At 50.4% G+C, this 27,745-nt stretch overlaps 1 protein-coding gene across 5 annotated transcripts in view; it reads left to right on the forward strand.

The window, feature by feature from the left end:
- Window positions 1–27,745, forward strand: part of Dnmt3a (DNA methyltransferase 3 alpha) — a 119,168-nt gene that overhangs the window by 75,701 nt on the left and 15,722 nt on the right. For 4 of the 5 annotated variants that reach the window (XR_003486954.2, XM_027424549.2, XM_035448203.1 and 1 more), the window contains exons 5-9: window positions 4,395–4,438; window positions 4,856–5,002; window positions 26,477–26,692; window positions 26,962–27,120; window positions 27,581–27,688. Coding sequence is in view for 4 of the 5 variants with exons in the window: in XM_027424549.2 (XP_027280350.1) it covers window positions 4,395–4,438; window positions 4,856–5,002; window positions 26,477–26,692; window positions 26,962–27,120; window positions 27,581–27,688 (674 nt within the window). In the remaining variant the exon portion in view is untranslated. Of the gene's footprint in view, window positions 1–4,394; window positions 4,518–4,855; window positions 5,003–26,476; window positions 26,693–26,961; window positions 27,121–27,580; window positions 27,689–27,745 lie in introns of those variants that run through there. The other variant, XM_035448205.1, reaches the window with a different exon arrangement.

Here is a 27,745-nt window from a genome sequence, read left to right on the forward strand (position 1 = left end):
GAATGGCTCCGAGGTGAGAGAACAGGGGACCATGGACACCTGACAGGACAGAAGCCACCAGGGGGAAGGATGTGTCGGAGTCAGTGGCAGGCCAAAGGAGGCTTTCGAAGCTGCCTTTTCAGGGCTGACTTAACAGGTTGTGACTGGAAAAGATGACTTTCCGTGTAGATTCCCCAAGGGTTCAAAAGGGCTGGGAAGTGGGGTGAGAAATTAGGGGGCTGCAGCAGGCATGGGGAGGAAGCAGTCTGCTCTGATAAGCAAAATGGATCCAGAGAGATCGAGGGAAGTGAGCAAACCCCCAGTCTAAGAGGTAAAGAAACATCAAAGAATTGATAAACTGGGCTGGGAACTTAGAGATGAGTCTGAGCATAATAGGTGGACACTCGGGCTCAACTTCCATTTGACCTTGGGGGCATTCACTCCAGAGTGACCCTAGCTATCCAAGAGAGGTGTGCAGTGGCCTCCTGGAGGCTCTGGCCTGTGTGTTGCTGTATGGAGGCTGGCCCTGCTACAGCAGTCAGCTGACAATGCATGCTCAGATGAGGAAGGAAGAGGCTCAGCCATAGGGCCCCTCCTTCCAAGGCTCTTTTCAGAGTTGTAGTTGGAATTTTCTTTGGGCCACTAGCTCACAAAAAAAAAAAAAATGACATGGAGACTTATTAATTATGAAAGCTCAACCTATAGCTTAGGCTTGTCCCACTAGCTCTTATAAGTTAAATTAACCCGTTTCTATTCATCTACCTGCTGTCATGTGGCTCATGGCTTTTGCCTCTCCTGCCTCTCCTGTCTTGCTCCCTCTGCATCTGCCTTTCTTCTCCCAGAGCTCTGTCTGTCCAGAAGTGCCTGCTATACCTCCTGCCTAACTATTGGCCATTTAGCCTTTTATTAAACCAATCACAGTGGCATGTCTTTACACAGTGTAATCAGATATCTGGAAATAGAGTTCCATCTATCCTTCCTGGAAACCATCATGCCTGTCTCTACTGTAATGTGCTCTACCCTTACCTCCCAGTGGTCCGTGCCAGCTTTGTCTGTAGTACCTAGGAAGCCAAGATGCAGACTCTTTAGCTCCACCTTAGAGATCCTCATGTTGACTTCAGCCTTGTGTCACATGAGGAAGACCTTACTGTCTGTGCTTTTCTTACGGGGAAGAAAGTAGGGATACCAGTTATACACTTGTAGTCTCAGAACATGGTAACTGGAAGCAAAAGGATCAGAAGTTCAAGGCCATCCTCAGCTACTTAAGGCACTGGAGGTCAGACTGGGATTCGTGAAGCCTGGTGACAGAGGAGTGGGTGAGGGTCAGCAGAAGGCTACTCTGCTCACACCGAGCATGGGGACAAATATGGGCTAGTAATGGTGCTTATAATAAATCTGGCGTCTTGGGTCAGAGGGATGGCTCAGCGGTTAGGAGCACTGACTGCTCTTCCAGAAGAGCCGGGTTCAATTCCCAGCAACCACATGGCAGCTGTGACTGTAACTCCAGTTCCAGGGGATCTGACACCTTCACACCAATGCACATAAAATAAACAAATTGTAAAAAAAAAAAAAATTAGAAAACAAAACAAAACCTAAAGCTATTGACTCAAGTCAAGGTGTCAAACTTAAAAAAAAAAAAAAAAAAAAAAGTCTGGCATCTGCCCTGTCACCGGGGTATTATCTCATTGTAAAGAGAATTTGGGGTGCTCCTTGCTGGATAGCACTAGAAGCTCCTGATGCCCCCCTGTCCCCAGGACCTGAGGTGTCTTGGAGTCATGTATCTATCCTCCAGAGTCACTCTGGAAGGCACTCAGCCACGTGGCTCTGGGACTCTGGGTCTGTGTCAGTGCAGACGGGCTGCAGAAGGAGCCCTCAGAGAGCCGGTGACCGGTGACTGCCCAGCATTCTATGACAGCTAGTCTGCTGGCCAGGATGGAGAGAGGAAGAGAGAGAGGGGGGAGAGAGAGAGAGGGGAGAGGAGAGAGAGAGAGAGAGAGAGAGAGAGAGAGAGAGAGAGAGAGAGAGAGAGAGAGAACGCGCGCGTGCGTGTGACTGAGAGAATGAGCACTCACGTGGGCATGCGCAGTCTGTTGGGGAGAAAATTCCAGAAAGAAGCCAGTTGGAAACTGTTTCAGGAAGTCTCCATTCGGGAGACCTTGGGGGCTGTAGCACTGGCAAAGGAAACAAGGAATAGTGGTGGTAGCGCACTTGGGAGTCAGGAGCCCTGAAATCGGATTACAGCTCTGCTCACCCGGTCTCAGTTTTCTCGTGTAAAGCATTCTGCAAACAACCATATCTGATTTTCAGTTCAGATTTTCTAGTATTCTAATAAACAAATCACTCCTGGTAAACGTAATCAAAAGCCACTGTGTGTGTGTGTGTGTGTGTGTGTGTGTGTGTGTGTGTGTGTGTGTGTGTGTGTGTTGCGTGTGTGTGTGTGTTGGGGAGGGGGTTTATTCAGGAAACTCCGAGGTCCAGTAGACAGTCCAATAGCGTGGGCCGGCTTAGGGGCCTGGCTCACCACCTTTAGCTGTTGCTGCATGGCTGCAGCAGCTGTTGCAGTCTCAGCAGGAGCATGGAATGCGATCCAGGGCAGGCGCCCCCTTCTGGCAGCCTGGCTCCTGGGCCGAGAGCGTCGAGGTCTGAGGGAGGAGCCAGCCCCTGAGGTGGGAGGCCCAGGGCAGGCCTGAGGGGGGAGCCCCGTGGAAAGTGGGGAGCAGATTGCGGTGGGAGAGAGGCCGTGGAGGAAGAGCCGGAAACATGAAGGGTGAGACATGCCTTAAAAGACCAACCACGTACCTACTGTGCTGGGAGGGCTCACGCCCCCACCCGTGGGTGACAGCCACCACGCTCTTCCCACACAGCGCCTCCTCGAGGCCCAGTGACACGCCTGCCTCCCACGGGGTCCACAGCCCACGGGGTGTTCCCGCAGGGGCCCTGCCCCCCCTGCCTCCCCCCCACCCCTGTAGATGGGAGCCAGACACACACACACACACACACACACACACACACACACACACACACACACACACACACACACAGCCCTCCCTGCCTCCCCTCACCCTGTGGATGGGAGCCAGATACACACACACACACACACACACACACACACACACACACACACACACAAACAAACACACAAGTCGGGGCGCTCTGGGCAGGTGCAGAGGAGCTCCAGGTTGTGTCTGGTAATAGGAAAACATCTAGGCTAAAAATTCAGAGCCCTAAAATGCTGCCAGTGGTTTCCGCTCCTGAGTTAGGCGATGCAGCAGGGGCTGTTTTTTCCGTTTGGGGCTCTTTGTCTCCGTACCCCCCTCCCCTTACACACCATGCTACATGAGCCTACCTTAGTGACCTTCCTGCTCTGGGGCCAAGCCCTGTATTTTCTCAACTTCAGAAAAAGGCATTCAGGCGGCACCCGGGTGAAAGGCGACTGAATTCTCCCCTCTTGCTAGGAAAAGCCATACAGCTGGCTGCAGCGGGGCTGGTTGGGAGAGGAACCAGGCCGGCAGGCAGAAGCGGAAAGGAAGATTGTAGCTGCCCTCATGTCGGGCCTAGAGAAGCCCAGAGTCCTTCCCAAAGATGGCGCTGTGGGGACTGCTGCTTCCAGCCCAGCTGTCCCTCCCTGGAACAGGAATCAGTGCCCAGTCCAGGAACTTTGAGAAAAGCCAAAAGAACAGACAATTGTGTGCTACAGGGAAAGAGTCCTGGGTGGGGGTGGGGGTGTTATGCTGACATGTATTGAGAACCAACTGTATGCTAAGCCCTGCTCCATGCACGCATTGCTCACACCAACCTTTAGAACTTATACATCACTTTATTGGTGAGGAAACAGCAGAGGCTAGGGGGTCATTCTGAGGTAGTTAGAATCCAGACTGATCTTGGTGACCTGAGAATAGGCCAGGAAGTGGGGGACAGTTTACATGTTAATAATAGGGCCATACTATTTAGATCTGTTTATAGTGAGGAGGGACTCACAAAAAATACAGTTGTGTCACTGGGGTCTAGTCTAGCTGGCCCATTGTCCACGTCTGGGCACCCTTTCCTACCTCACACAAAAACTTGAACAGCCTGGCTTCTTCAGCCCGGCCCCTGTTCTGCCCCTCACCCCCACCCCTACCCCTGCTCCTTGCTTTGAAGGAGGGCTAGAGCCAGCAGGGGATGGGGGCTTCTTCCAAGCCCCTTTTGTGTACCTGAGACCAGGGTCCATGGGCCAGAAACCATGCCTCTGACTTTCCTCTTACTCCTATGTTCTTGGGCCTGGAACCTGGGCCAGGACCTCTCTCTGCTTCATTGTTCTGGGTCCTTGGAGCCAGCCTGGTACATGGTAGGCCAGCATGGATGACACAAGAATAAACACATGCTAGGAGGCCCCCGGGCTCCTCTGAGCCACCCGTGTTCTTCCTTTTCCACAGGCAAAGAACAGAAGCAGACCAACATTGAATCCATGAAAATGGAGGCAAGTGTTTTCCTCACCCCCAGGGGCTCTGTGGATCCTGATTCTAGAAGAAAGCCACCTCTCTGACGGACTGTGGCGAGTGTGTGTGAGGGGGGCCCGAGGGTGGGTCCCTGCCCCTTCTTTGGTGTCCCTTTGTGAGGAGAGGAAGTGGGGGTGGAGGTTGGAAGTCCCCTAGTCAGGCAGCCAGCTCATCCCCCCTCCAGAGACCAAACACTTCCCCTCACTGCCTTGTTCATGTGTCTCAACCAACTTGGAATCCCTCCTCAGTATTCTGGGGTTGACCCTTCTGGCCAGGAGCCAGAATTTCTATATTCTGTCTGGGATGAGTGGCCCCCCCGCTCAGTTTCCCCTCCAGGAGGGGTAAACCCTGCAGGGGTATCTGTGCCTACCTTAATGCTTGTCTGTCTTCTGTCCTAGGGCTCCCGGGGCAGACTGCGGGGTGGCTTGGGCTGGGAGTCCAGTCTCCGTCAGCGGCCAATGCCAAGACTCACCTTCCAGGCAGGGGACCCCTACTACATCAGCAAACGGAAACGGGACGAGTGGCTGGCACGTTGGAAAAGGGAGGTGAGATGCCTTCTATCCTTGGTGCCAAGTGTGAGATCTGCAAACCAGAATTCAGTTCTAACTGCTCTCTGGAACTCTTGTCAGACTGTAGCCAAGACTGTTTTCCCCTGGGGTTAACTCAGAGAATTTTCCATAAAACTGCTATTAGGCAGTAGGTGGGGTTTTGCTGTGAATGAGGTGTTTGTGCATGTGGCACTCCTGCCCATGTGCAACTGATGCTCTGGTGGGCGAGAAGGACAAAACTGAAGGGCCTGAAGGCTCAGTGAGGCCTGGGTGGCGTCTCTATTCTCAGAGTGTCTAGGTGTGGACAGTGTTCGTGGAGAGAAATGCCCCAGGTGCAAGTGGCAGCAGTGGAGACAACTTTGGCTGGATTTCAGTGATGGGGTCAAGAGCATGTTGATGGAAAGGCCAGAGATCTGCCATAGCAGTGGCAGGGTCACTGTCTAATCTGACCTGGACACAAGGGGACATCTGTGCTGTTTGCTCTGGTGGGAGGAATAGTTAGTTGTTGGGATCAAGAGTTCAGAGTTTGGTGCCAAGGAGGTGCAAGAAAGACAAGATCTGTGGAGCCTACTCTGTAGAGGGCAGAGAGCAGAGAGTGGAGCCTCAGAATTTCCTGTGTGGAAATGCCAAAGTTTTTGGGCCAACAAGAAAAGAGCTACACCTGTGGGCTTGAGAGGGGCCACAGGGGACCAGGAGAAAAGTGTGTCTGGGAGACCTGGTTTCTTTAGACAGTGGCTGCACTGGGTGGGGGTATGCCCCACACTGGTCAAGCCTGAGGGAGCTGGTGCCTTTCCTGAGACACCTCTGTGGTATTTAGGAGGGAGCTGGAGGCAGCCCAGGGCTGCAAAGGGAAAGGAGGTGGGAAGCCAGATAAAGACCTAGGTGGCCATCAGCCCTCTAAGCTCAGCTGTGGGAAGGGTGGGTTGTGGGCACCACTCTCGTGGGAACAGAGAGGAAGCAGGGTCTTGACCTCAGGCTATTTGACAGTGTGTGCTGGCTGGCCCTAGAGAAAGTTCCAAGCAAGGAGGAGGGGACATGGTTCTGGCTGCTGTATTGAGATCCAGGAAGGCAGAAGTCATCCTTCTGAAAGACGAGAGAAAGGGCCTGGCCAAGATCTGAGAGGGGCACCTTTAGCTGAGACTGGGGTACACCTTCAGGGAGTGAGCTGCTCTCTTCTCCTGGGATCCTGGGACTCACAAAGGCTCTGTGTGTGCTTCTGCTGCTGAGCCCTGAGTCACAGGTGCTGAGGTGATGACCTGGGTCTGGTCTCCCTCAAGGAGCACGTATAGGTCACCCAAAGGCATAGTAAGAAGAGTTTATCCCACTCCCAGAAAACAAAGCTCCATTTTTCTCAATTTTAAGCTTCTGATAAAACTTTAAAAGATTTGAATGGTCAAGTTGGCCCCAGCCAGTAAGGGAACTGAAGTTGTCACTGATCCTGTCAACTTCAGTTTAGTCTCCATCTCCCATACAGGTGCTGAATACCCACAAACACACACATATAAATAAATAAACAAGTGTAAGTAACAGTTTGAAAATTTAAACTCAGAAAGTTTAGTAGGTGTAAAGTAGGTGTCATGGTACACACCTATAATCTCAGTATTTGGGAGATTGAAGAAGGAAGATACAAGTTTGAAGCCAGCTTGGTCTGTATGTCACCACATAGTTCAAGATCCCACACCACCCCCCAACACACACACAACAAGCCCCGGTCTCCCCAAAACAAAAATAATAAGTTAGGAGCCAGGTGGTGGCGGCGATGCACTCGGGAGGCAGAGGCATGCGGATCTCTATGAGTCTGAGGGCAGATCTCTGTGAGTTTGAGGCCAGCCTGATTACAGGGCTAGTTCCAGGACATCCAAGACTTTTTATACAGTGAAATCCTGTAGTTGTTGGTATTATACTCTTTTGGCTCTTTACTCTTTGCTTTTGGGGAACCCAACACCTATCTCCCAAATAAATCATACAAGGAGGCTTATTCTTAATTATAAATGCTTGGCTTGTTTCTTGCCAGCTTTTCTTAATTTATCCCATCTACCTTTTGCCTCTGGGCTTTTATCTTTATCCCGGATACTTTTCTTTCCTTCTTACTCCATGGCTTGCTGTGTGGCTGGGTAGCTGGTCCCTGGAGTCCTCCTCCTCCTTCTCTTCTTCCTAGATCCTCTCTCCCCAGATATCTTCTATTTAGTCTCCCTGCCTGCCAGCCCCACCTATCCTTCTCCTGCCTTGCTACTAACCATTTAGCTCTTTATTAAACCAATTAGGTGTTTTAGACAGGCAAAGTAACATAGCTTCACAGAGTTAAACAAATGCAACATAAAATAATGCAACACATCTTTGCATCATTAAACAGATGTTCCATAGCATAGAAAAATGTAACACATCCCAAACTAATATTCCATAACAAACCCTGCCTTGAAAAATAACAAAACAAACAAACAAACAAAAAGTTAGGAACTTTGGCTAGGTGTGATGGTGCATGTCTTTGAGTCCAGCTCTCAAGAGGCAGAGGACAGTGGGTTTCTCTGAGTTCAAGACCAGCATTATCTACCTAGGGTGTTCCAGGCCTACACTGTCTCGGAAAATAAAATTAGGAACATTTGCTAATATATACAGACATGGAATGAGAAATTTATTATATAATATATACATATATTTATACATATATATCTACATCTATCTATTTCAGTATCTCTATATAAGCATGTGTCTGTTACCTGCTTAAGCAATTATCAAAAGTTTTTTTTTTTTTCCTAGTGAGTCTGCTAGATTTGGGACTTGGCTTTCCTACCCTAACCAACACAGATCCCACTGATCTTTCAGTGTTAACAGAAAGGTGGGAAATACTGATTCAGTTTGAACTGTTGGGAGTTACTATGACTTGCAGTGTGGAGATCTCAGAACAAAATGTACTTCTTAGCAATAAAATGAACTCTGTGACTTCTAGTGCAACTAGGTCTACAGATCTTTTAAGCTGTAACTACACATCCTTTGATCCTTGACTGGCCACGAACTCCCAGGACAGGTGGGGCCAGGACACAATTAGAGTCTGGGTTTCCTAATCTTAAAGAGTTTAGCTCTAATGGCCACACCCCACCAGGGGACAGGGAAGGCCTAACTGCTGGTAAAACACAGGTAGCTTTCCAGACTACAGAACAGGACTGAAGCTATCGGGCCCACTGTCTTTTTTTTTTTTTTAATTTTTTAAAGATTTATTTAATGTGTATGATTTATCTAATGTTTTGCCTACATATGTGTCTGTTCATCATATGTGTGCCTGGTGCCCACAGAGGTCAGGAGGGTATGAGGTCCTTTAAAGTTATGGATGGTTACAAGCCACCACGTGGGTGTGGGAACCGAACCTGGGCCTTCTTTAAGAACAGGTGCTCATGACTGCTGAGCTAGCTCTCCAGCCCCCTCCCCCAAGGCTCACCTTTCTTGGTTTGGGTAGTTGGTTGGAAGGGGGGGCGAGTATTTGTTTTTGTTCTTTGCTATGAACGCCTGGTTCTCCTGCCTCTACCTCGAAAGTACTGGGATCACACGTGCATGCCTCTGGATTCACCTTCATTTCCCTAACTACCTGCCCTCCCCGCACCTGACCACACACCCCCACACCCTCCATACCACAACTGTACCTGCTTCCCAGGCAATGCTGCCAGCAAACATTTTCTATAAGGATGGGCTGTAATACTCATCCATGCTTTAAAACGTCCTTCAGGCATATTGTGAGCCCTCTGCCAGAAGCCCTGTGAGCTCAGTGGCCTAAAGAAAGTACTCTCAGCAAGAGCTCGGAACAGACCTCAGACTAACTCACCAACAAGAGGCCGCCTTGGCTTTTTAGAGGATGAACTGGAATTTCTGGGATGAGAGGGAAGCATTTCAGAAAGACCGCTTCAGCTGTGAAGTTTCCAGGCCTTTTCAGGAATGGAAGTGTGCGGCTCAAGTTTGTGTACCCTGCTGGAAGTTCCCACTAACTCCCCACCCTGGATCTCCCCACCTAGGAGGACCTTTTCATCCCAAAAGCCCCTTTCCTGGAGGTAGGGAGGTAGCCCAGTTGGGAGAGAACTTGCCCAGAAAACATGAATCCTTGACTTCAGTCTCAGTTTCGCATACAAATAAGAAGCTCCCTTGGTAGCCCAGATTCCCTTCCTCCACCCTTGTCAGTCACTTCTCAGCTATTAGGTAAGATCCATACTTTTTACCTGCCCAAGATTAATTCCCGAAGGTGGTGCATGCCTTTTGTCCCAGCATTCAGATGATTAAGGCTGGTGGATCTGGCCAGCCCTGGTCTACATAGCAAGTGAGACCTGTCTTTTAAAAAAAATAAATAAATAGCTCAAATTGCACAAAATGAAATAAACTTGAGTAGGTGATAAGGAAAACTGGCCATTTTCTTCATCTCTCAATGGGACTTCTTGCCGGAAAGGGGAAGGCTGTTGTCTTCTGTCTGCTGGCCCTGTTGTAATAAATGATGGAGCCCTGTTACAGAACCCATGGCAGCTTCCTAATGCCCTTCAGCCCATCACATATACAGACTCTGGGTGTTTCCCAGTGTCTCAACCCTGTGACCAGTGTTAGGACTCTATGGTGGATGTTAGGACTCATTAATATTTCCACCCTCAAGATCGTAAATCTCAAGGCAGGTCTCCCATATTCCAGGCCCTATGGTAGCTGCTATCTTCCTTGACTCCCAGGTTGAAGGTTGGGCCCCCGCCCCTGCATCCTTATGCTTATCAGATAATATTATTACATTGTGATAGTAACAATCTGTGGTCTGACCAGAGAATCCCAGTCTCCCTTCTCCCTTCTGCCCTTAGGTGAACCCTGCCCCCACCCTAGGCTGTCCAGGCAGGAATAAAACCCATCCCATTCCTGAAGGAGAGGGAGGGCTTTGCTCTTAGGCCTTAGGAAGCATTGTGCAAATGGTATTTTCAGTGATTCCCTCTTTGGGCTTTCAGACTTCAGCACCAAGCCCTCCCCATGGACAGACTTGCCTGGAGTGGGCTGCATGAAGAAGGAATCCTAAACACAGAAGGATATGGATTAATAAAGAACATACAACCTTTAAGGCTCTTTTCTAGGCTGGCATGGATAGGAGCTTGGTTGCTGTTATTTTGAGACACGGTCTCTCTATGTAGACCAGGCTAGCCTTGAACTAAGAGATCCTCCTGCTTCTGCTTCCCAAGTGTTGGGATTAAAGGCGTGCCCCACCTCATCAGTGTACACGTGTATGATATATGTATTATATATGTACACGTATTATATATGTATATATGTATATATGTATTATATATGTACATATACATATATATATGTATAAGTAGAGTGCATGTAGAGGTCGAACACCTTTGTGGAATCTGTTCTCCTACCCTTCCACAAGTCCAGGCAGATGCTGCAGATGAGCCATCTTGCTGGCTCCTGTTTTTATTCGTTTCTGAGACAGGACCTTGTAAAACAGTCCAGGCTAGCCTTAAACTTTTCCAGTCCTCTTGCCCACCATCCCCAGGTTAGGATTCCAGGTATGAGCTACCATGTCCAGATTAGATACCATTTTAAAGCGGTCTTCGCCCTCCTCAAATTTTAATTCTTTTAATATGCTCTAGAGCTGGACATAATAGTGCATTCCAGAGAACAGAGGCAGAGGCAGGAGGGTGAACACAGGCTCAAAGCTTTGTGAGTGCCAGGCCAGCTTGGGCTACAGTGTAAGATGACACACAAAAACACATAGATAACAAAATACTTTTAGAGTTCTTGGACGCTGTCTGGCATATGCATGTCAGTTTTTCTGTTTGTTTGTGTGTCTAAGCATATAACACTGCCTCCCAGGTTTGTGTTTATGTGTGGAACCATTCTGTAGTTTCATTTTACAGTTTGGTTTTTTACTTACAATAAGGCTGGCCAGTTTAGCCACATAATTACTACTATATTTCCACTGTATGAATTGCCATGATTTTAGTTAACCAGACTCTTGCTGCTGGCTATTTATGTCAGGGTATTTTGCTGTCCAGGCATGCTGTGGCAATAAAACATGCTTGGCATGTGTGAGGAAGGTCTCAGGTAGCCCATATTGTCCTCAAACCTGTTATCTAGTTGAAGATGCATTAAGTAAGCTGCAGCCCTTTGTGCCTTCACTTCCTAGGTGCCTGGGTTATAGTTGTGTGCCTCCAAACCAGTTGATATGTGCTGGGGATTGAAGCAGGGTCTGCATGCATGCTAGACTTAGACTGCTTCTTTGTTCTTTGTGCTTCTGTATTTCCATAAGACAAACCCTAGGAAGAGAAATCTGAGTGGAAGGAGTGTGCATTTTGCATTTCATAAAATCTGTGAAATTGCTAGAAAAGGGCCACACCAATTCTGACTTGCATCCCAGCTAACTGCTACACTGCTAATGGAACCAGTAGGGAAGCAGCATCTTGTTATGACTCTAATTGTCATTTCCCAAATAACAGGTGAGGCTAAGTCATCTTTTCATATGTCTATTGACCATTTGTGCTGCTGTTGCCACTTCTGGCAGTTTTAACAAATGTTGCTTCCCTTTGCTTTACAACCTGAGGTTGTGACAGATTGCTTCCTATATGTCCTGGAAGAACAGCCTGTGACTGTCTAGAGGGTCACCTCTTGCTGGGCCATATGCCATTTTATAAGCAATCACTCTTGCCACACCCAACTTTTGCTCTTGGGCAGTGTCTGGCCACCCTGGAGAGGATAGGAACATTTGCAGCTGTGACAGCTTTACCAAAACATTACCAAAAGGCTGGGTGCATTTTAAAGGGGCTCCCATGAAGGCCATAATCAGAAATAGCCTCGTAGGTTGGCCTTTGCACTGGAAAATGGCAAAAGGGACTGTGATAAGTGAATGCGTGCTGAAGACTGGCTTTCAGTTAACCCAGGGTGGCCTTGAAACTTGACTCTGGGACTGTGAACTCTTGATCCTCCTATTGCCCTCTCTTAAATGCTGTGATTACAGGTGCAAAGGACTTAGCTCTGGGCTGGTTTGTTTGTTTTGAGACAGGGTCTCCCACTGTAGCCCAGACTGTCCTGGAACTCACTAGGTATAGCCCAAGCTGGTCTCCAGCCCAAGGTATGAGGTTGCACGCTGGAGGATTCATTCACTCTGGGCACAGAAAGAGCAGCTTTCTGAACAGCCCCTAGTTTTTAGTAATAAGAAAAGAAGTGAGGAGTAGTCAGTATACCCAGGGTACATCTGCTGGCTACCGCTACGGTTGAGCTCAGGGGAGGGATGACTAACTTCACCACAGACCTGAAGCATATCCTGACACTGGTCATGTTTGGCTTGATGCTGGTGCAGAACCCAGGGTCCCATACATGTGTATTATATGCACATGTGTACAGGTGAATACTTAGCATGTGTGCTGCCGCTGAACTGAACCTCTAGTTCTATAAGAAATTTGTCAGGATAGCAAGACAGTTTGGGGTAAAGATGACCTGAGTTTGATCCCTAGAACACTTGTACCTTCCAATCGTCCTCTGACCTTCACACACACACACACACACACACACACACACACACACACACACACCACAGAGCAAAGATGTTCCAAGTTAGAACACACCCATAAATGGCCTTAGGAAGGTCCTCGGGCCAAAACCAACTCCCTTTCTAAAGTTACTTCTGTCAGGTACCCTGACTTGGTTCTCCTAGTTTTTTGTTTTGTTTTGGTGGGGAAGGGGGGATTGTCTTCAAGTTCAGGCCTGAATCCAGAAGGGTAGCCTTCTAGCTTGCTGCCCTGCCTAGGTCCTGTTATCTAGGCTGACTCCAGGCCATCTTTGTGGACTTAGACCTGTTCCCCTCAGCACCCCTCCCTGGTGCCCTTGCCTTGCCCTTGCCTTGCTGTTTTCTCTTGACTGTCTGGAGTTATAAAATTGGATTAAGATAATGTTGGAGTGAAATTCTGGAAGCCTGGTTTCCAGCCTTAGCTTCTGCTCCAGATTAGTTGATCAATTCAGTTTCCTGATTTATAACATGATAGAAAGAGATTGCCCAACTCCAGGAATTCCAGACATTTATTATGCAGGGGTGGGAAGAGCTGGAATGAAGATCTGCAGCTCCCTCTGTCACCTACCTACACCACTACAAACATCAGTTCCAAATTAAATGTCTCAAGTGAAGCCTCTGAGCTCATGATCTCCCAGAGATGCATATAGAAAACATCCTTAGGAGAATGCTCACGAAATAATTTGTAGATCATTTTGGCTTGGAGCCAGAGCCCTGCTTTCCTGTCTTCATCACTTGCCCCTCTCTTCTCTGTTGTTTTAGACAAGATTCTAAAGGACCAGAGCCGCATAGGGGAGATTAAAGGGGGGATCATGAGGATAATCCCAGCACTCAGGAAGCAGAGGCAGATGATGGATCTCTGTGTGCAAGGCCAATCTGGTCAATAGAGAGAGTTTCCAGGACAGTCAGGGCTGTATAGTCATAGTGAGACCCTGTCTCAAAAAGCAAAACCAAGCTGGGATGTGGGGCGCATGCTTTTAATTCCAGCACTTGGGAGGCAGAGGCAAGAGGAACATTGTAAGTTCTAGGCCCGCCTAGTCTACCTTGAGTTCTAGGCCAAGTGAGACTGTTTTAAAAAAAGAAATCAAAAAACAAAAACAAAATAAGCAACTAGGGAAAACAACAACACAAGTTTTTGCCTTCTGATCAGGGAGGTCCCAGTGATGTCTACCCCTGGGGAGAAAGGGCATGGGTGATCATACTCTATTCTAGAAGTGAGAATTAACGGACCTTAACTCAGTATTGCCTAAAGATACAGCTTACTGTGCTGGTAGCCAGAGAGACAAAGAGACACAGACTCTGTCTCAGAGACACAGTGTATGGCAGAGGCTGGAAGGCTCTGAGCAAGGCTGTGTCAGGCAAACCAGATCTGACCTGTGCTCAGTATACAGAGCTTAGAGGAGCAAGACCATGGCTTCCTGAGAGGAGGCTTCCTTGGAGAATATCACCAAGCCTAATTAAGACCACTTGGAAAAGGAACCACCGTGGATGAAGAGAGGGAGATTCAGAGCGGCTGGCACATTTGAGACAACAAGAAATATGTAGTACAGGGTTAGAGAGGACATGTCAGATGAAACGTTAGGTCATCGGGGCCCTTCCTGCCATGGTGAGAAGTGAGGCTCAGTCTGCAGTTAGGGGCAGAGAACCTGGCATGCACTTAACATGCCAACCTTGGTGCCGTGTAAGGGGACACAAAGAGACGGTGTTCAGGAGCAGGGTCAGTAGGAGAGCACTACCTTTGAAAGGTAGAATTGAGAGAACTACCAGCCTGGGCTACAGAGTAAGTTCCAGACCAGCCTGGGCTACAGAATGATACCCCGATACAACAAAATAAACCACACAAAAAGACATGGAGGAAAGGAGAAAGCTGATATTTAGGGAGGTGAGATTGGAGTCCTGGAGGAAGGGCCGGTTCAGGGCTGGAAGTCCAAATCATTTTTTCCCTTCTGTTCCTGTGATGGGTGGGGCTAAGTACCCCCACTATCGGGAAGGTTATCTTGCAGGAAGGGGTAACGTTTGCTTGGTCTGGTGCAAGGTGTTTTTGAGCCGCTAGCACTAAACCATGAGTGGCCATGAGGGGGCGGGGGACAATAGAAAGACAGACAGGCCAACAGACCCACAGCAAGACCAAGACAGGGAGAGACAGTAATGTTCAGCTTCTGGAAGCAGATCACCAACAGATGGGGTTTCTCTGTGTAGCTTTGGAGTCCTTTTGTTTTTGTTTATTATGAGGCAGGGTCTCTTGTTGTCAGTTCATGCTGCCCTTGAACTCATATAGCTAAGGATGACATCGAACTCTTGATCTTCCCACTTCTACCTCCAAAGGGCTAGGATTACTGGTGTGAGCCACCACCCACCCGGTCTGAGTCCCCTTCTCAGCTATCCTCATAGCTTTTCCTGACTTCAGTCCCTCATCCTGACCTTTCAGCTGCAAGGAGTGCAGTTTTATTGTTTCCAGTGCCGCAACACTTCTACATTGCCACCCAACCGCCACTCTCCCCAGCCTCCATTAGCCAACAGCAGCATCTGTCTTTATCTGTATTCCAGCTCGTATGGGCTGAACAAAAAGGACAATTCAGTGTTCTGTGTATTTAAATCTCCATGTTATTTGCAAGGAAATTTGGGGGTGAGGGGTTCCAACAGCAAACGTGTAGTTGAGCTTACTTGATACATCCTGAGGGTGCTGGCAGAAGCCAGAGCTCAACGAGGTGTGCTGTCCAACCCACAGGCCCAATGCCAGCCTGAGGTGGGAGGATTACCTGAGCCCAGGTGAGGCCAGCTTGGGCAGGAGTGCTATTGTAACAACAAAAACCAGTGTGTTAAAGTGTGTGTTGCCCTCAGTCACCTTTGCAGGCATCCAGAGACAGGCTCCTGGACCTTTGCTGAGTCATGGAAGCTCTAGTCTCTGGGGCAGTGCTTCAGCGGGCTTGGGTATCAATTCCAACCCCCCACCCCCGGGGGCGGGGTGGACTTACTAATGTTTGAAAAGCACTTGGCCTCTGATAGCAACAGAATAAACCTAACCTAGAGCCCCCAATGCTGTGTCACTTGCCTGAGAAGGCCTCACAGAGCACTAGGGTCACCTGGAGCTGTTTGCTTAAACATCACTGCCTGGGGCGGATTAATCACCTTGGGGAATTGAGTGACAGTTCAGGTCTTCCGGGTGATTGGAAGACGCCTCTGGGGTTGCAGCTCTCACTTTCCAACCCTGGGGGTAGGAAAACCGGAAAGGACTGAAGGCTTTGATTTAAATTTTCTCTTTCGGATGGAGATGGAGGCCATCCTATTGTTTTGAGCAAGCTAGTCTGCTCCAGCTCCTCCCATCTTTGGACCCTGAAACTCGAGAGGGTCTGCATGCCTGAATCAGAATGGTGGTACCTCTGCATCCTCCTCTGAACCCCGAATCCTGGAGGAAGGGTGGGGGAAGGGGTTCCTCTCGATCCACTCTCCCTGCTGAGCGTGATTAACACCTCTGTGCCGGCTCAGGTTTCTCCAGGGTGACAACATCCACCACTTGAGCAAACTTGCTCTCAGAGTCTTTCTGCCCAAGTGTCAGCCCCTCGGGTTTCCTTTGATTCCATCTACATCACACATTAGACTGGTTAGGGAAGCTGGTTAGGTGGCCGCTAGGATCCTGTCATCACTGTCACACCCTATCCAGTCTCAGACCCCACCCGCCTCCTGTTGATTTTCTCTGGTAAGGGGAAGGGAGACCCCTCATTCCTGCAGTCTCCTCAGTGCTTCTTGCCCAGTCCTCAAACAGACATAAGTGGAACTGAAGACCTAGTGGCCTTGGGATGTAGGGTGACAATTGAGGGAAAGAGACTGGTTTGGGGACTGGCTCCAGAACTAAAGGGAAGTAGGCAATGTCTGGCCAGGGTGGCATGAGGCAGATGATAGCAGGAGCCCACAAGTGCACCTGATCGGGAGCTGGGGAGGGCTCAGGGGTGGATGCTTGGGCTAGACCAGGATGTGTAGCGACAGGGCGCCAGAGAGAAGGAAAGGCTGGCTTCCTAACTGATGTTCTAGCCTCCGTGTTAGAGGGCTGCTAATGAGAATTCTCTCAAGTACAGAGCCCCAGGCCACTAATACTCTCCAAGGAGAATGTGTATGACTAACCCCATGCTTCTCACATCTTCCCTGCATCTGCTATCAGGAAGATAATGCCATTGCAGGTGACCTCCAGATCTGCCCGTGCTGCCCTAAAAGCTTAGAGGTTGTGTCTGTTCTGGTATACATGCCAGGCATCTTCCTGCCTTTGCTGGCTGGCTCTGGCAGCCTCTGATTTCTCCTAGCACATGTAGGAAGCATCACCACCACATAATTTACCATCTAATTGCATGCTGTCTTGAGTGAGGCCTGTGGTTTATGTGTGGTGGGTCTTGGGCACACAATTAGGCTATGACTAACAAAAGCATGGCAGCTCATCTCTTCCACCTTCTTCCCCTTCTCAGAGCTCCTCCCCCTGCAAGGCTATTGCAGGTGCACTGTCCTAGTGAAGGTGTGTTTCAGGCAAGCTCACAGTTGGCTCCAGGAAATGGATCTCTGGTCAGTGGGGGCAGGGTGTGTGGCATTAGGCCAAATGCTGTTCTTCTGAGCTGGGGACAAGGTTCTGTTGCAGAGCCCAGGTTTGAGCTGCCTATGTAGATTCAATCAGGCTGGCACCCATGGTTGCCATGGTGACCCTTTTGCTTTACTTTTGAGGATGGATCTCTCTTTTAGCCTGAATCATCTGCCTGGGCTGCCACCTTTCTCTGGGAAGCAGGCTTCTCAGCCCCCCACCCTCTGCTCTCTGCCACAGGGAACAAACAGCTTGTCCATTGCTTTGATTTCAACTCAGAACCTAGTCAGACAGTGGGCTGAGGGAAAGGCCTAGGAGGTATGGTGGCCCTCCTGGGACACCTGCATTGAGGTGAGGGAGTGCCTCTACTTCCTTCCCACTTGGTGGCTCTGACCCTTGTGGTGGGCTTCAGTCCCTCAAGGACTTGGGAATTAGTCCACAGCCTGAGCTTTCTGAGGGCCCCACACTTGGCTGATACTAGAATTACCTACAGTGGTTTTGAGAGTCCTGGCCCCCATCCACACCTGTCACATCCAAGTCAGCTGGGACTGTAGTTTTAAATCTCTCTCTGGGCCTCTTCTGGAAGGACCTGTGAAGGACCAAGGGCAAGGAAAGGATGCCCAGTGCTGTGGACCCACTGGCCTTCCTGGGTTCCCAGGAGCCTCTGGAGCCCTTGGCTGTTTAGTCTTTTCAGGAAGCGGGTGTTTCCTGATCCCAGTGGTTAAACTAAGTCTTGACCCCCACCTCATCCCTCAGAAGAAGCCAGGAGGGAGAGGAAAGGGGGGATGTTGCCATAACAACCAGCTCCTGGCAGAGGCCTCCCTTCCAGGGGCTGGTTCTTTACCCCAGTCCTGGTGGTTGCCATGGAGATGAGCTACAGGGGGGAATATTGACCCCCCCACTTGAACAGTAGTCAGGAGCTGCCAGAAGGCAGACCATCTCTAGGTGGGAGCCTTGGACCCCTGTCAACTTTGAGCCCCTCAGCCCAGCCTTTGCTCTCCTGGTGAATGTCTGACACCTTCTCGTGCTTGGTTGCTCTCTCTGTGGCTGTCTCCTTAGCAACAAGTCCTGCTAACTCTGTGCTGTTGGCTCTGAGGCTATTTTTAGCTCCACTGCCAGCAGCCAGGTCCTGGTCATTTGCTTGCAGCCTCCATATGGGTTGCAGGGGAATAGGAAACGAACATTTCCTGGAAGCTTTGGAGAGCCCTAAACCAGGACCCTCCTGGCAATCATTAGAATGCACAGGATCTGCCTGCAGCCTGGGGTGCAGGGATGGATGTAGATGACGCGTCTTCGGCAGTGCTGCATTTAGTTCCATCAACACTGCGCTATTCCGCCATTGTTAGCAAGGTGTTCTGTCCATAGTTTCCACAGGAAGCTGAGGAAGATCCCATGCCTGCCCTCTAGGGAGCTATAACCTCAGGGAGATGAGTCCAGTCCCTTCCTAAGAGGCAGAGCTGATGTTCTGGGAGATTTTACAGTGGAATGGCAGGGTGCAGGAGAGGACTGGGAGATAAGGAACAGTAGGGGGAGATAAGGATGAGGAGGGCAGGGCAGCCCTATCCAGAACTTTCTGCGATAATGGGATTGTTCTACATTGTTCACCATGCACCCAAAATAGTGGTTCTTGGACATGTAGAATGTGGCTAATGCAACTGAGGAACTGCGGTTTAATTTTTACTTATTTTTCATTTATTTAACTAGCCCCTTCCCTGGACAGCCCAGGGTTAGAGGAACTTCTTTGGTAAAAGGGAGAACTGGTAAACTGGCATACAAGTCCACCTAGGGTCTCAGCTGGTGGAAGTTAAAAGAGGGCACTGAGGGAAGAAAGAACAGAATGTGGAGCTATGGACTGTTACTGGGGAGACCTCCAGCATTGTGGAGGCCTTGAACGTCGTTTGGAGTGTCGACTGCTTCACACAGAGGCTTCTGTGGACTGGAGGGCAAGTTCAGAGCTGACATCTGCCCTGACCTCATACATAGCCTTTGCTCTGGGTGAGGTCTGCCTGGCTGGAATCAGTGCAGATAGGTGTATGGAAGAAAAGATGTAGCGACTTCCTCTGTGTGGCTTTACAGGAGCCACAGATGTCTCCTGTCCTCTATGTGAAGGCAACCATAATCCCCCCTTCCCTGGGGCATTGCATGCTGCAGGGACCAAACTCAGGGCCATGGTGACTGTCAAACAGGTGTGGCTGTTGACCACTGACCTCCACACAGTACTGCTCTCTGCTTGATGATCTGGCCTGGAGGCTCGTCTTCTTTCTGTCTGGAAAACCAAGTTTACACACTTGTCATATTGTGTGTGCTTCAGTGACCCAGGAAGGTGATGCACATTGGAACATGCTTTTTGCCCCTCAGAGCATAACACCTGCCTTCATGTTTTCAGGCAGTTTATTGGTATGAGTGTCTCTGGAAAGTGTAATTAAAATGAAGTTTGCCTGATGAATACAAGATGAGGGCTGAGAGTCAGATGTCCTTTATCAGCTCTGGTGGCTTCTTGAGTCACAGCTGTCGGCGTTCAAGACCGTTTTGAGGCCACCTCTGTTGGACTGTGGGAGATCCATTCCCCCACCCCAGGGCCTTTTCCAGGCTCTTAACACCCATCACATCTTCTATCCAGGAGCATACCCTGAAAGCAGTTTCAAGAGCGTGGCTTGTCTTGTCTGAGGCTGCTATTTTAGGTTGGCTGGCTTCATCTGAGTCAAAAGATGGCACAGGAACCACCTTACATTGAGAAGTAAAAGAGAATCTGCTTTGTATGTGGGCCTGGCATATGGTGTCTGTCTAAGGAAGTTGAAGAAGTCCACAGGGTAGAAGTGAGACAGGAAGAATTATGTGGTGCACACCTGGAGGGAGATGAGTTCAGGGCTAGCTTTGGCTACATAATGAGTTAGAAGCCAGTACGGTTTGCATCTGGAAAGAACAGCCAAGCCAGAGAGCAAAAAACTTTTCTTTTTGAGAGGTCTGGGGTGTCATTGTGCCTGAGGAGGTTGCAGTGAGCAAGTCTTTTATAATCCTTCATGTCTTAAAGGTCAGAGGGCAGCGGGAAGAGCCAATTCAGGACTTCCTTCCTTGGGAGGGGATGTGAGCTAGAGACCAAACCAGGGCTTGAGCATGTGGTCTACCATGGAGCTACACCCCAGCCTCAAGCTGATGGTGCTGAAAGGTGTGCTCGGCAGCAGGGGAGCTAGAGAGTTTCCTGGGGCAGGAAGGATGACTCCTTTCCTTGTAGGGGAAGTTTGTACTCCTAAGGTTTTAATTTTCTTATTTTGAGACAGACTCTCACTCTGTAACCCAGGCTGGCCTCAAACTTGCAGTGATCTTCCAATCTCTCTGCTTCCTAAATGCCGGGATTACAGTGTGTACTACAGGCCTGGCCTGAACCCATCAAGTTTTATGTGGAGAAAACCCTTTCCGTTGCTCTCTTGTTCTGATGGTCTCAGGAAGGGTGAGCAGAGCCCCGAGTGAGATGGAGGAGGTGGTCTCCTTCACAGTTCATCCCTGCACCTTATACCCATACCTGCTCCAGTTGGTATGTGCCAGCTCACTGGCTTGGAGTCAGTCACCTGAGGAGTTACCTCATTGTCTTTAGGGTGTTGATTTTCCAGGGCTCCAGAGGGCTGACGTCATCACACCCATACTGCAGATGAGAAAGACAGACCTGTTAGGGTTAAGTGGTTTGTGTCAAGGTTATGGTAGTGGGATCAGAACTACCTGATCAGTCCTGATCTTTGGCCCAGCAGACCAGCCACACAGCAGTCTCCTGCTGGGATCATCCACCTTCAGTTCTTTGTTCTAATTCATCTTGCAGATGGCATCCTGGCTAATCTTTGTAAAACCCCCATTCACCTTGTTTTTCCAGAACATCTGCCATGCTACAAAATACATCCATTCGCCGGCTTGACAACATCCCCACTATCCAACCTTACCTTTTCCTACTGCCATTTAGCTCCAGTCAAAATTGAGAGGGTGAGAGAGTTTCTCCTTCCTGGCTGTCTGATATCTAGCTTATCTCACCAACCCTCCCTCCTCAGATTCCTGTCCATCCTCTGATCCATCTTGCCTCCTCTATCATCCACTTCCTTCATTTGATGTTGTCTTCTGCCATCTGCTTGGTAGTTTTGGAAGTTATCGACACAGGGGTTTGCTTTCAGTGACCCGCCCCTCCACCAAGTCTAGTGGGATCTTCCTGAGAGCAGGAACAAGTGTCCATTCCTGTATGTGGGGCTGGGAGTGTCTGCCTTGGGGTACGGTGTCTTTGCCTAGGAGTGACTTGAAATTAATGGCCTAGACTGCATCTGGTGGCTCCAGGAGATATCACGCGTGTGTGGTTGAGACAGGGTTTCATTATGTTTAAGCTGGTCTTGAACTTGTGTTAGTCAAGGATGACCTTGAACTCCTGATCCTCCTGTCTCCCAAGTGCTAGGATTACAGGGATACTTCACCAACATAGGATTTTACGAGTCCTCTTGAGCTGCAAATGTCTTGGGTGGGAGTGAAGGCACTGGTCCTTAAGATCCATAGGCTTGGGGACCCGAGGCCTGGGCCGGAAGAAGTTTTCAAAGTCTGACTTAGTCGTGCTTTTAAAGCACGCACCTCCATTCACCTCCGTAGCGTGAACGGAGAGGGGGGTTGTGCCCCACCGCAGTTCTTGTTCGGGGCGCCCCACCTGTGTGCGATCCCTTCTGTCCACCCGTGTCTGTATCTTTTCCCTAAACTTCGTTTCCTTAAACTCCAGGCGTCATCTCTAATCTGTAAACTCGCTCGCGCACGCGCTCTCTCTCTCTCCCCTCTGCTCGTGCTTCTGTGAAACTCACTTTCTATAACTTTCTCCCGGCACTCTCAGGCTGTCTGAGGACAGTGCTCCTGTCCCACCGTGACTGCTCTGGGTCCCCCGCGGCCCGCACACAGCCCGCCTACCCCAGGCCCCCCATCCTTCCCTGTTACCCCCCCATCCCCAGAGTTGGGGGGGAGGAGAGGGCAGGGCAAACTGCCCGCAGGAGCTGGCAGGCGGGGCGGGGCCCTGGGAACGGACTGGCCAGGCTCGCCCCCAGGCCCCCTGCGCCCCTCGGGCCGGGGTGAGGGGCTGGCCCAGCGCCAGCGTAGGAGGCCGGGCCCCCTCCCCCGGCCCACGCGTAGCCAACCAGGAACTCCAGCGGGGCCCACGTGACCTGGAGTTCTAGACAAAGAAAATGTTCCCTCCCTCCCCCCCAGCGCCCCCTCCCCCTCCCTCTGGCCCCCTCCGCCCCCAGCCCCAGCGCCCCCTGCCCCTCCCCCCAGACGGGCAGCTATTTACAGAGCTTCGGGCCGCGGCTCACACCTGAGCCGGACCGCAGAGGGGCTGCACCTGGCCTTATGGGTAGGTTCCTGGACGGAGCCCTGGGGATACCGGGGGCGGGGAGGTGGCAGGGCCGGTGGGAGGATCCCCGCAGCCCTCAGTGTTGCAAAGAGTCAAGTCAGCCTTCCTGGCCCACCTGAGCTCCGGGGGTGCACACTTAGGTCGTCCCACTCACTTTTGTGTTTAGGAGCTTCAAGGCCCCACTCTTCACTGGTCTCATGTGTCACCCGGCACGCTCTGGGGACTGGAAGATCAGCCCCCGGCAGTGTTAACTGCAAGCTGGGAGCAGACGGCCCTGCTAAAGGCTGTAAAGAGTTGGGTTGGTAGCAGCCTGGGCTGTAGCTGTTGGCAGATGGATGCCTGGCAGTTCTTGATGACCTGTACGCCTTCTTGGGGTGCCATGTTGACCTCAAGGCCCTACCAGCTCTAGGACTCTGGAGAGGGACAGTTTCCTCCCACGATACACCCCAATATTCCTATATCACTAGGCCGGTATCCAGAAAGTGGTGGCTGATGGCAAGTAGTAATGCGACCCTCAGGGTCGAGAAGGGATAGCCTGGTGTCTTATGACACTGGGATAGCCCAAAGCCGCGTGGGCTTGGGGGAAGAGGCAGTTAGACCTCTGACCTTTGGAATGGGAGTCGCAGAGGGAGGTGGAGCCGGTACAGCTGCCTGAGGATGTGGGACTGGACAGGGAAGCTGTAGGCAGTAGTTACCAGCCGCTTTCCTGGCCCAAAGCAACTCTAGGCCAAGTGGCTTTCTTGAGCCATGGGTATTGGGGGATGGTGCTGTGTCCCTCTTGGACCCTGCCCAGTCTCGGGGCTTAGAGACCCAATACTAGAGCCCCTAGTTAACCCTTCCCTTTCCTATTGTCTGCTTGAGGAGTAGGGATAGTGAACGTGGGAAGGAGGGTGGTTCTACTGCCAGGCTCACTATTCTAATGAGCCCCTCCCCCACCGGCCGCACTGCCCCCCTCTTCCCCTTTCCTCTGGCCTCCTGCTGCTAACCCCCTCTGCTGTGCTGGTCCTGGTGGAGGCCCCCTTCCTCCTCTGCCAGCCCAGGCTGTGCTGGGCACATGTTCTGCGCTGTTGGATTGGGGGTGCTACGCAGCTATCAGCGACAGCATCTGACTAACCGGGGGAAGTTGTGGGAGAAGAATTTTTACGAACTGTGGTGAAGGGGGTGAGGAGAAAGACAAAGGAGCTGTGGGGGGATAATAAGGGTGGTGGCAGGCACGACTCCCTTAGAGACCTGGCAGCCTGAGGCGGGGGAGCCTTCGCCTAGCAGCTACTCCTTGCTATGGAAATGGTAGCAGGCCCTTTCCTCTGCAAGCTGCATGCCTCATGCTGGCTGAGGTGCCTCACCAGGCCTGCACGTCGGACCTTTGGGTCATTGGAGGCAGCCACCCAAGACTGGGGCTGTCAGAAGTTCTGGAAGGCATGGTGGGACAAGAGAGGCAACATTTGGACAGGGACGTGTGTGTCTGTGTGTAACTTTTTGCAAATAGTGTGTCCAGAAGAGGAGGTTAGCTTCCAAGAGACAGGAAGCCTCACCCCAGAGCCAGCCCTGGTCCTGGTGCACCTCTTTGGGGGGAGGTGAGAGCTAATTGATGGAAGGAAGGGAAAGCTCTGGCCAGGTGAGGGTGAGGCTGGGGGAAGTTGAGCAATTGCCTTGCATTCTTTCCTCCAGCCTTGAGCTGGTTTCCTCAGTTGTGTCATTCCAGTTGGGATTTGGTGAACCAAGAACAAGCACTCAAAATCACCACCCTGGGTCTTTTAGGGATCAGCGAAAGAAAAGGGGTTGGGTTGCTGCCCTGAGGCAAAAACATGAAGACTGGAATAAAATACTCTTAGCTCGCTCACCTTAAAGGTGACCCTGCCAGCAGCTTCACACGTGTGGTACATTGACAGGTCTTGGGAGCACCCTTGGGGTCTTAGATACATACGTGTGTGTTTCATGCTCTTAATCAGGTCAAGAAAGGTGACCAGAACCCTTGAAGTTTGAATGTTTAGTTTGGAACAACTCACAAGAAAAGACTGGGCCAGTTAGCTGCTGCTAATGAGTTGCTATGCCGACGGCAGGCACATAGACAGTCTCACTAGCTCTTAAGCTCAAAACTGCTTCCTTTTTTTTTTTTTTTTTTTTTTTTTTTTTTTTTTTTTTTTTTTTTAGAGAGGGAGATTTTGAGGTAGCCCAGGCTGGCCTCCTGATGAGCAGTTCTCCTGCTTGTAATCAGATTATAGGTGTGCCTACCATACCTGGCTCCAAGTTTTCTGATCTTAAAAAAAAAATACATTTACTTCTATGAGTGTGCTTCCTCCCACCCCCATGGCATGAATGTGGAGATGAGAGGGACAGCCTTTTGGAGCTGGTTCTCCTACCAAGTGGGTCCTAAGTCCCAAGTTCAGTTCTAGTCAGCAAGCCTTCACCTGCTTAGCTAGTCCTCTCCCCCTCCCTTTTTTTTTTTTTTTTTTTTTTTTTTAATTGTAAGAGTGGGTTGGCTGTCATAGCTCCAAGTTCTTGGGGAAAGCTATGTGCAGAAAATGATGTGTGGGGGTGGGGATCATTGTTAGAGCATGTGTGTGGGTGTGCACAGGCTCTGGGTTCAGTTCCCAGCACAGACTTAAAAAAGGTTGGGCCTGGCATGCTGTAGCATACCTTTGATGATCCCAGCATTGGGAAGCAGGAGCAGGTGGATCTGAGTCCGAGGCCAACCTGGTCTACACAGTGAGTTCCGGAGCAGCAGGGGCTACACAGAGGAACCCCGTCTCAACAAAACAACAACAACAAAAAGATAGGGTCATGGCCCCTCTCCCTTCTCTGTTCCCAGTTGATGAAGTAGAGGTGAAGGTAGCTGCAGAGCTTTGAATTTTGAGAACACGTGGCCTAGGTTTACTGATGGAGGTGAGCAGAATGGTCCCTAGAACTTGGTTGTCAAGTCTGCACTTCACAGGATCTTTGAGCACTGGTTTGTTTTGTTTTGTTGGTTGGTTTTTGAGACAAGGTCTATTGTGTGTAACTCTAGTCATCCTGGAGCTTACTGTGTAGACTGGGCTGGCTACAGGGATCACATGCCTCTACCTCCTAAGTGCTGTAATTAAAGGTATATACCAGCGTGACTGGCTTTGAGCAGGTTTTGAGAAGGAATTGGGCTCAAGGTCCTTGGTGTCAGAAATGTGATAGAGGGAAAGGATTTGGACTGTTCAGTGGGAGAGTAAGTGAGGGTGGCTGGTTTGTTGGCCACATGGCAGAGACGACTCCTGATTGGTTGCTGTGCTCAGCAAATAACTGAATGAGCACATGTATTGATGGTCGAAAGGAGCCCTGTGATAGCACATGGTGTGCTGGCTGTGTAATGTTAAATGGCATCTACATGGGGACAGGCTTTTTTTTTTTCTTTTCTTTTTGGTTTTTTGAGACAGGGACAGGGTTTCTCTGTAGCTTTGGAGGCTGTCCTGGAACTCACTCCACCTGCCTCTGCCTCCCGAGTGCTGAGATTAAAGGCGAGCACCACCAACGCCTGGCTGAGGACAAGCATTTACAGAGCCTGTAGGAACAGATACTGGGGATGTATTCTTTAATAGAGGCATCACACAGTTGTGTCTGGAAACTAGGTGGGAAGGACTGAGAAGAAAATGAACAGCTCATGTTCTCAGTTGGGAGGAGCTGGAGCCAAGCCCCTTGCCTGAACAGTGAAGCACAATTAATATTTGAAATGCTAGCCCTTGCGGTGTATGCCTATAACCCTAGAACTTAGGATGTAGAAGCAGGAAGAGTTCAGCATCCTCAGCTACAAGAGCATTTGAGGCCAGGCTGGGCTATGTGAGATCCTGTGTCAGAAGGCCAGAGGATGGGCGCATGGCAAAGAGGGAGTTTTCCTGGAGGCAGGGAGGAGAGTTGAGTGGGCCTTCCAGCCTCAGCTGGTCTTCTTTCCCTGGTGAGCTGCTTGGGCTGATAAAGGAAGAGCTGTTCTCTCCAGACCTCTGATGGGTTGAAGAGTCTCCAAATGTCAAATGGTCTTGCTGTCAAGGTGACTTCCTGTCCCCATTTCTCCAGGCTGAGAAGAAAGCCAAGGTAATTGCAGTAATGAATGCTGTGGAGGAAAACCAGGCCTCTGGAGAGCCTCAGAAGGTAGAGGAGGCCAGCCCTCCTGCTGTGCAGCAGCCCACCGACCCTGCATCCCCTACTGTGGCCACCACTCCTGAGCCAGTGGGGGCTGATGCTGGGGACAAGAATGCCACCAAAGCAGCTGATGATGAGCCTGAGTATGAGGTGAGCAGGTTGCTTTCCAGTTGCCTTAACTAGCTCTCTCCTAGTGTCTTCCACTGCCAGCCACTCCCTCCCTCTTTCCTCATGCCACCTCCTGCAGCCTCCTGTGCAGCCAGCTTGTACAACAGGGTACTGACTTAGCATTGTCCCCTGCCTTCCCATGGGGCTTTGTCCTTCCCTCATGCCCAGGACTGGAGTCATACTCTGGGAGGTTCAGGGTGACTGGAACTTGTGACTGCTGGTTAAATGACTTTTTCTCCTTGGGGCTCCAGGATGGCCGGGGCTTTGGCATCGGAGAGTTGGTGTGGGGGAAACTTCGAGGCTTCTCCTGGTGGCCAGGCCGAATTGTGTCTTGGTGGATGACAGGCCGGAGCCGAGCCGCGGAAGGCACTCGCTGGGTCATGTGGTTTGGAGATGGCAAGTTCTCAGTGGTGAGTTGGTCTTTGTGATTAGGAGGTAGGGGAGAGAATAATGGGGCCTGGTCCTATGGCCTAGATTCTGCTGGATGCAGCCTGCAGTAAGGGCATCAAAAATACACTGTTTTCCCTCCTATTGGGGTCAGTGGATAAAACCATAGTGACCGTTAAACTGAGCAGGAAGACTGCTGGCCTATCAGCTGCCAGGAGCCTTTCAGATATTTTCCCACTCTTGATCTAGGCTCCTCCATTACAATTTGTCATTTTTGTCAATGCCTCTGGTCCCCCAAGGGCCCAGTGACTCTTAGTGTTCCTCATGCTTAACAATTACAAAGTACATGGCTTAAACTGTATAGGGAACAACTGGGCATGGTAATCCTACAAGTTGAAGACCAACCTGAGTTACATAAAAGTGCCAGGGCCATGCAGGCCATGTCTCATGGAAGGAACAAACTGAAGATGGCTTGGTCCCTAGGTGTGTGTCGAGAAACTCATGCCACTGAGCTCCTTCTGCAGTGCGTTCCACCAGGCCACCTACAATAAGCAGCCCATGTACCGCAAAGCTATCTACGAAGTTCTCCAGGTGAGCTTGTCCCCTGCAGCTCCAGGGACTTCAGCTGGTGGGGCTGTCAGGATCCCT

Source organism: Cricetulus griseus, chromosome 7 (genome assembly GCF_003668045.3).
Source record: "Cricetulus griseus strain 17A/GY chromosome 7, alternate assembly CriGri-PICRH-1.0, whole genome shotgun sequence".
Classification (NCBI taxonomy): Eukaryota; Metazoa; Chordata; class Mammalia; order Rodentia; family Cricetidae; genus Cricetulus; species Cricetulus griseus.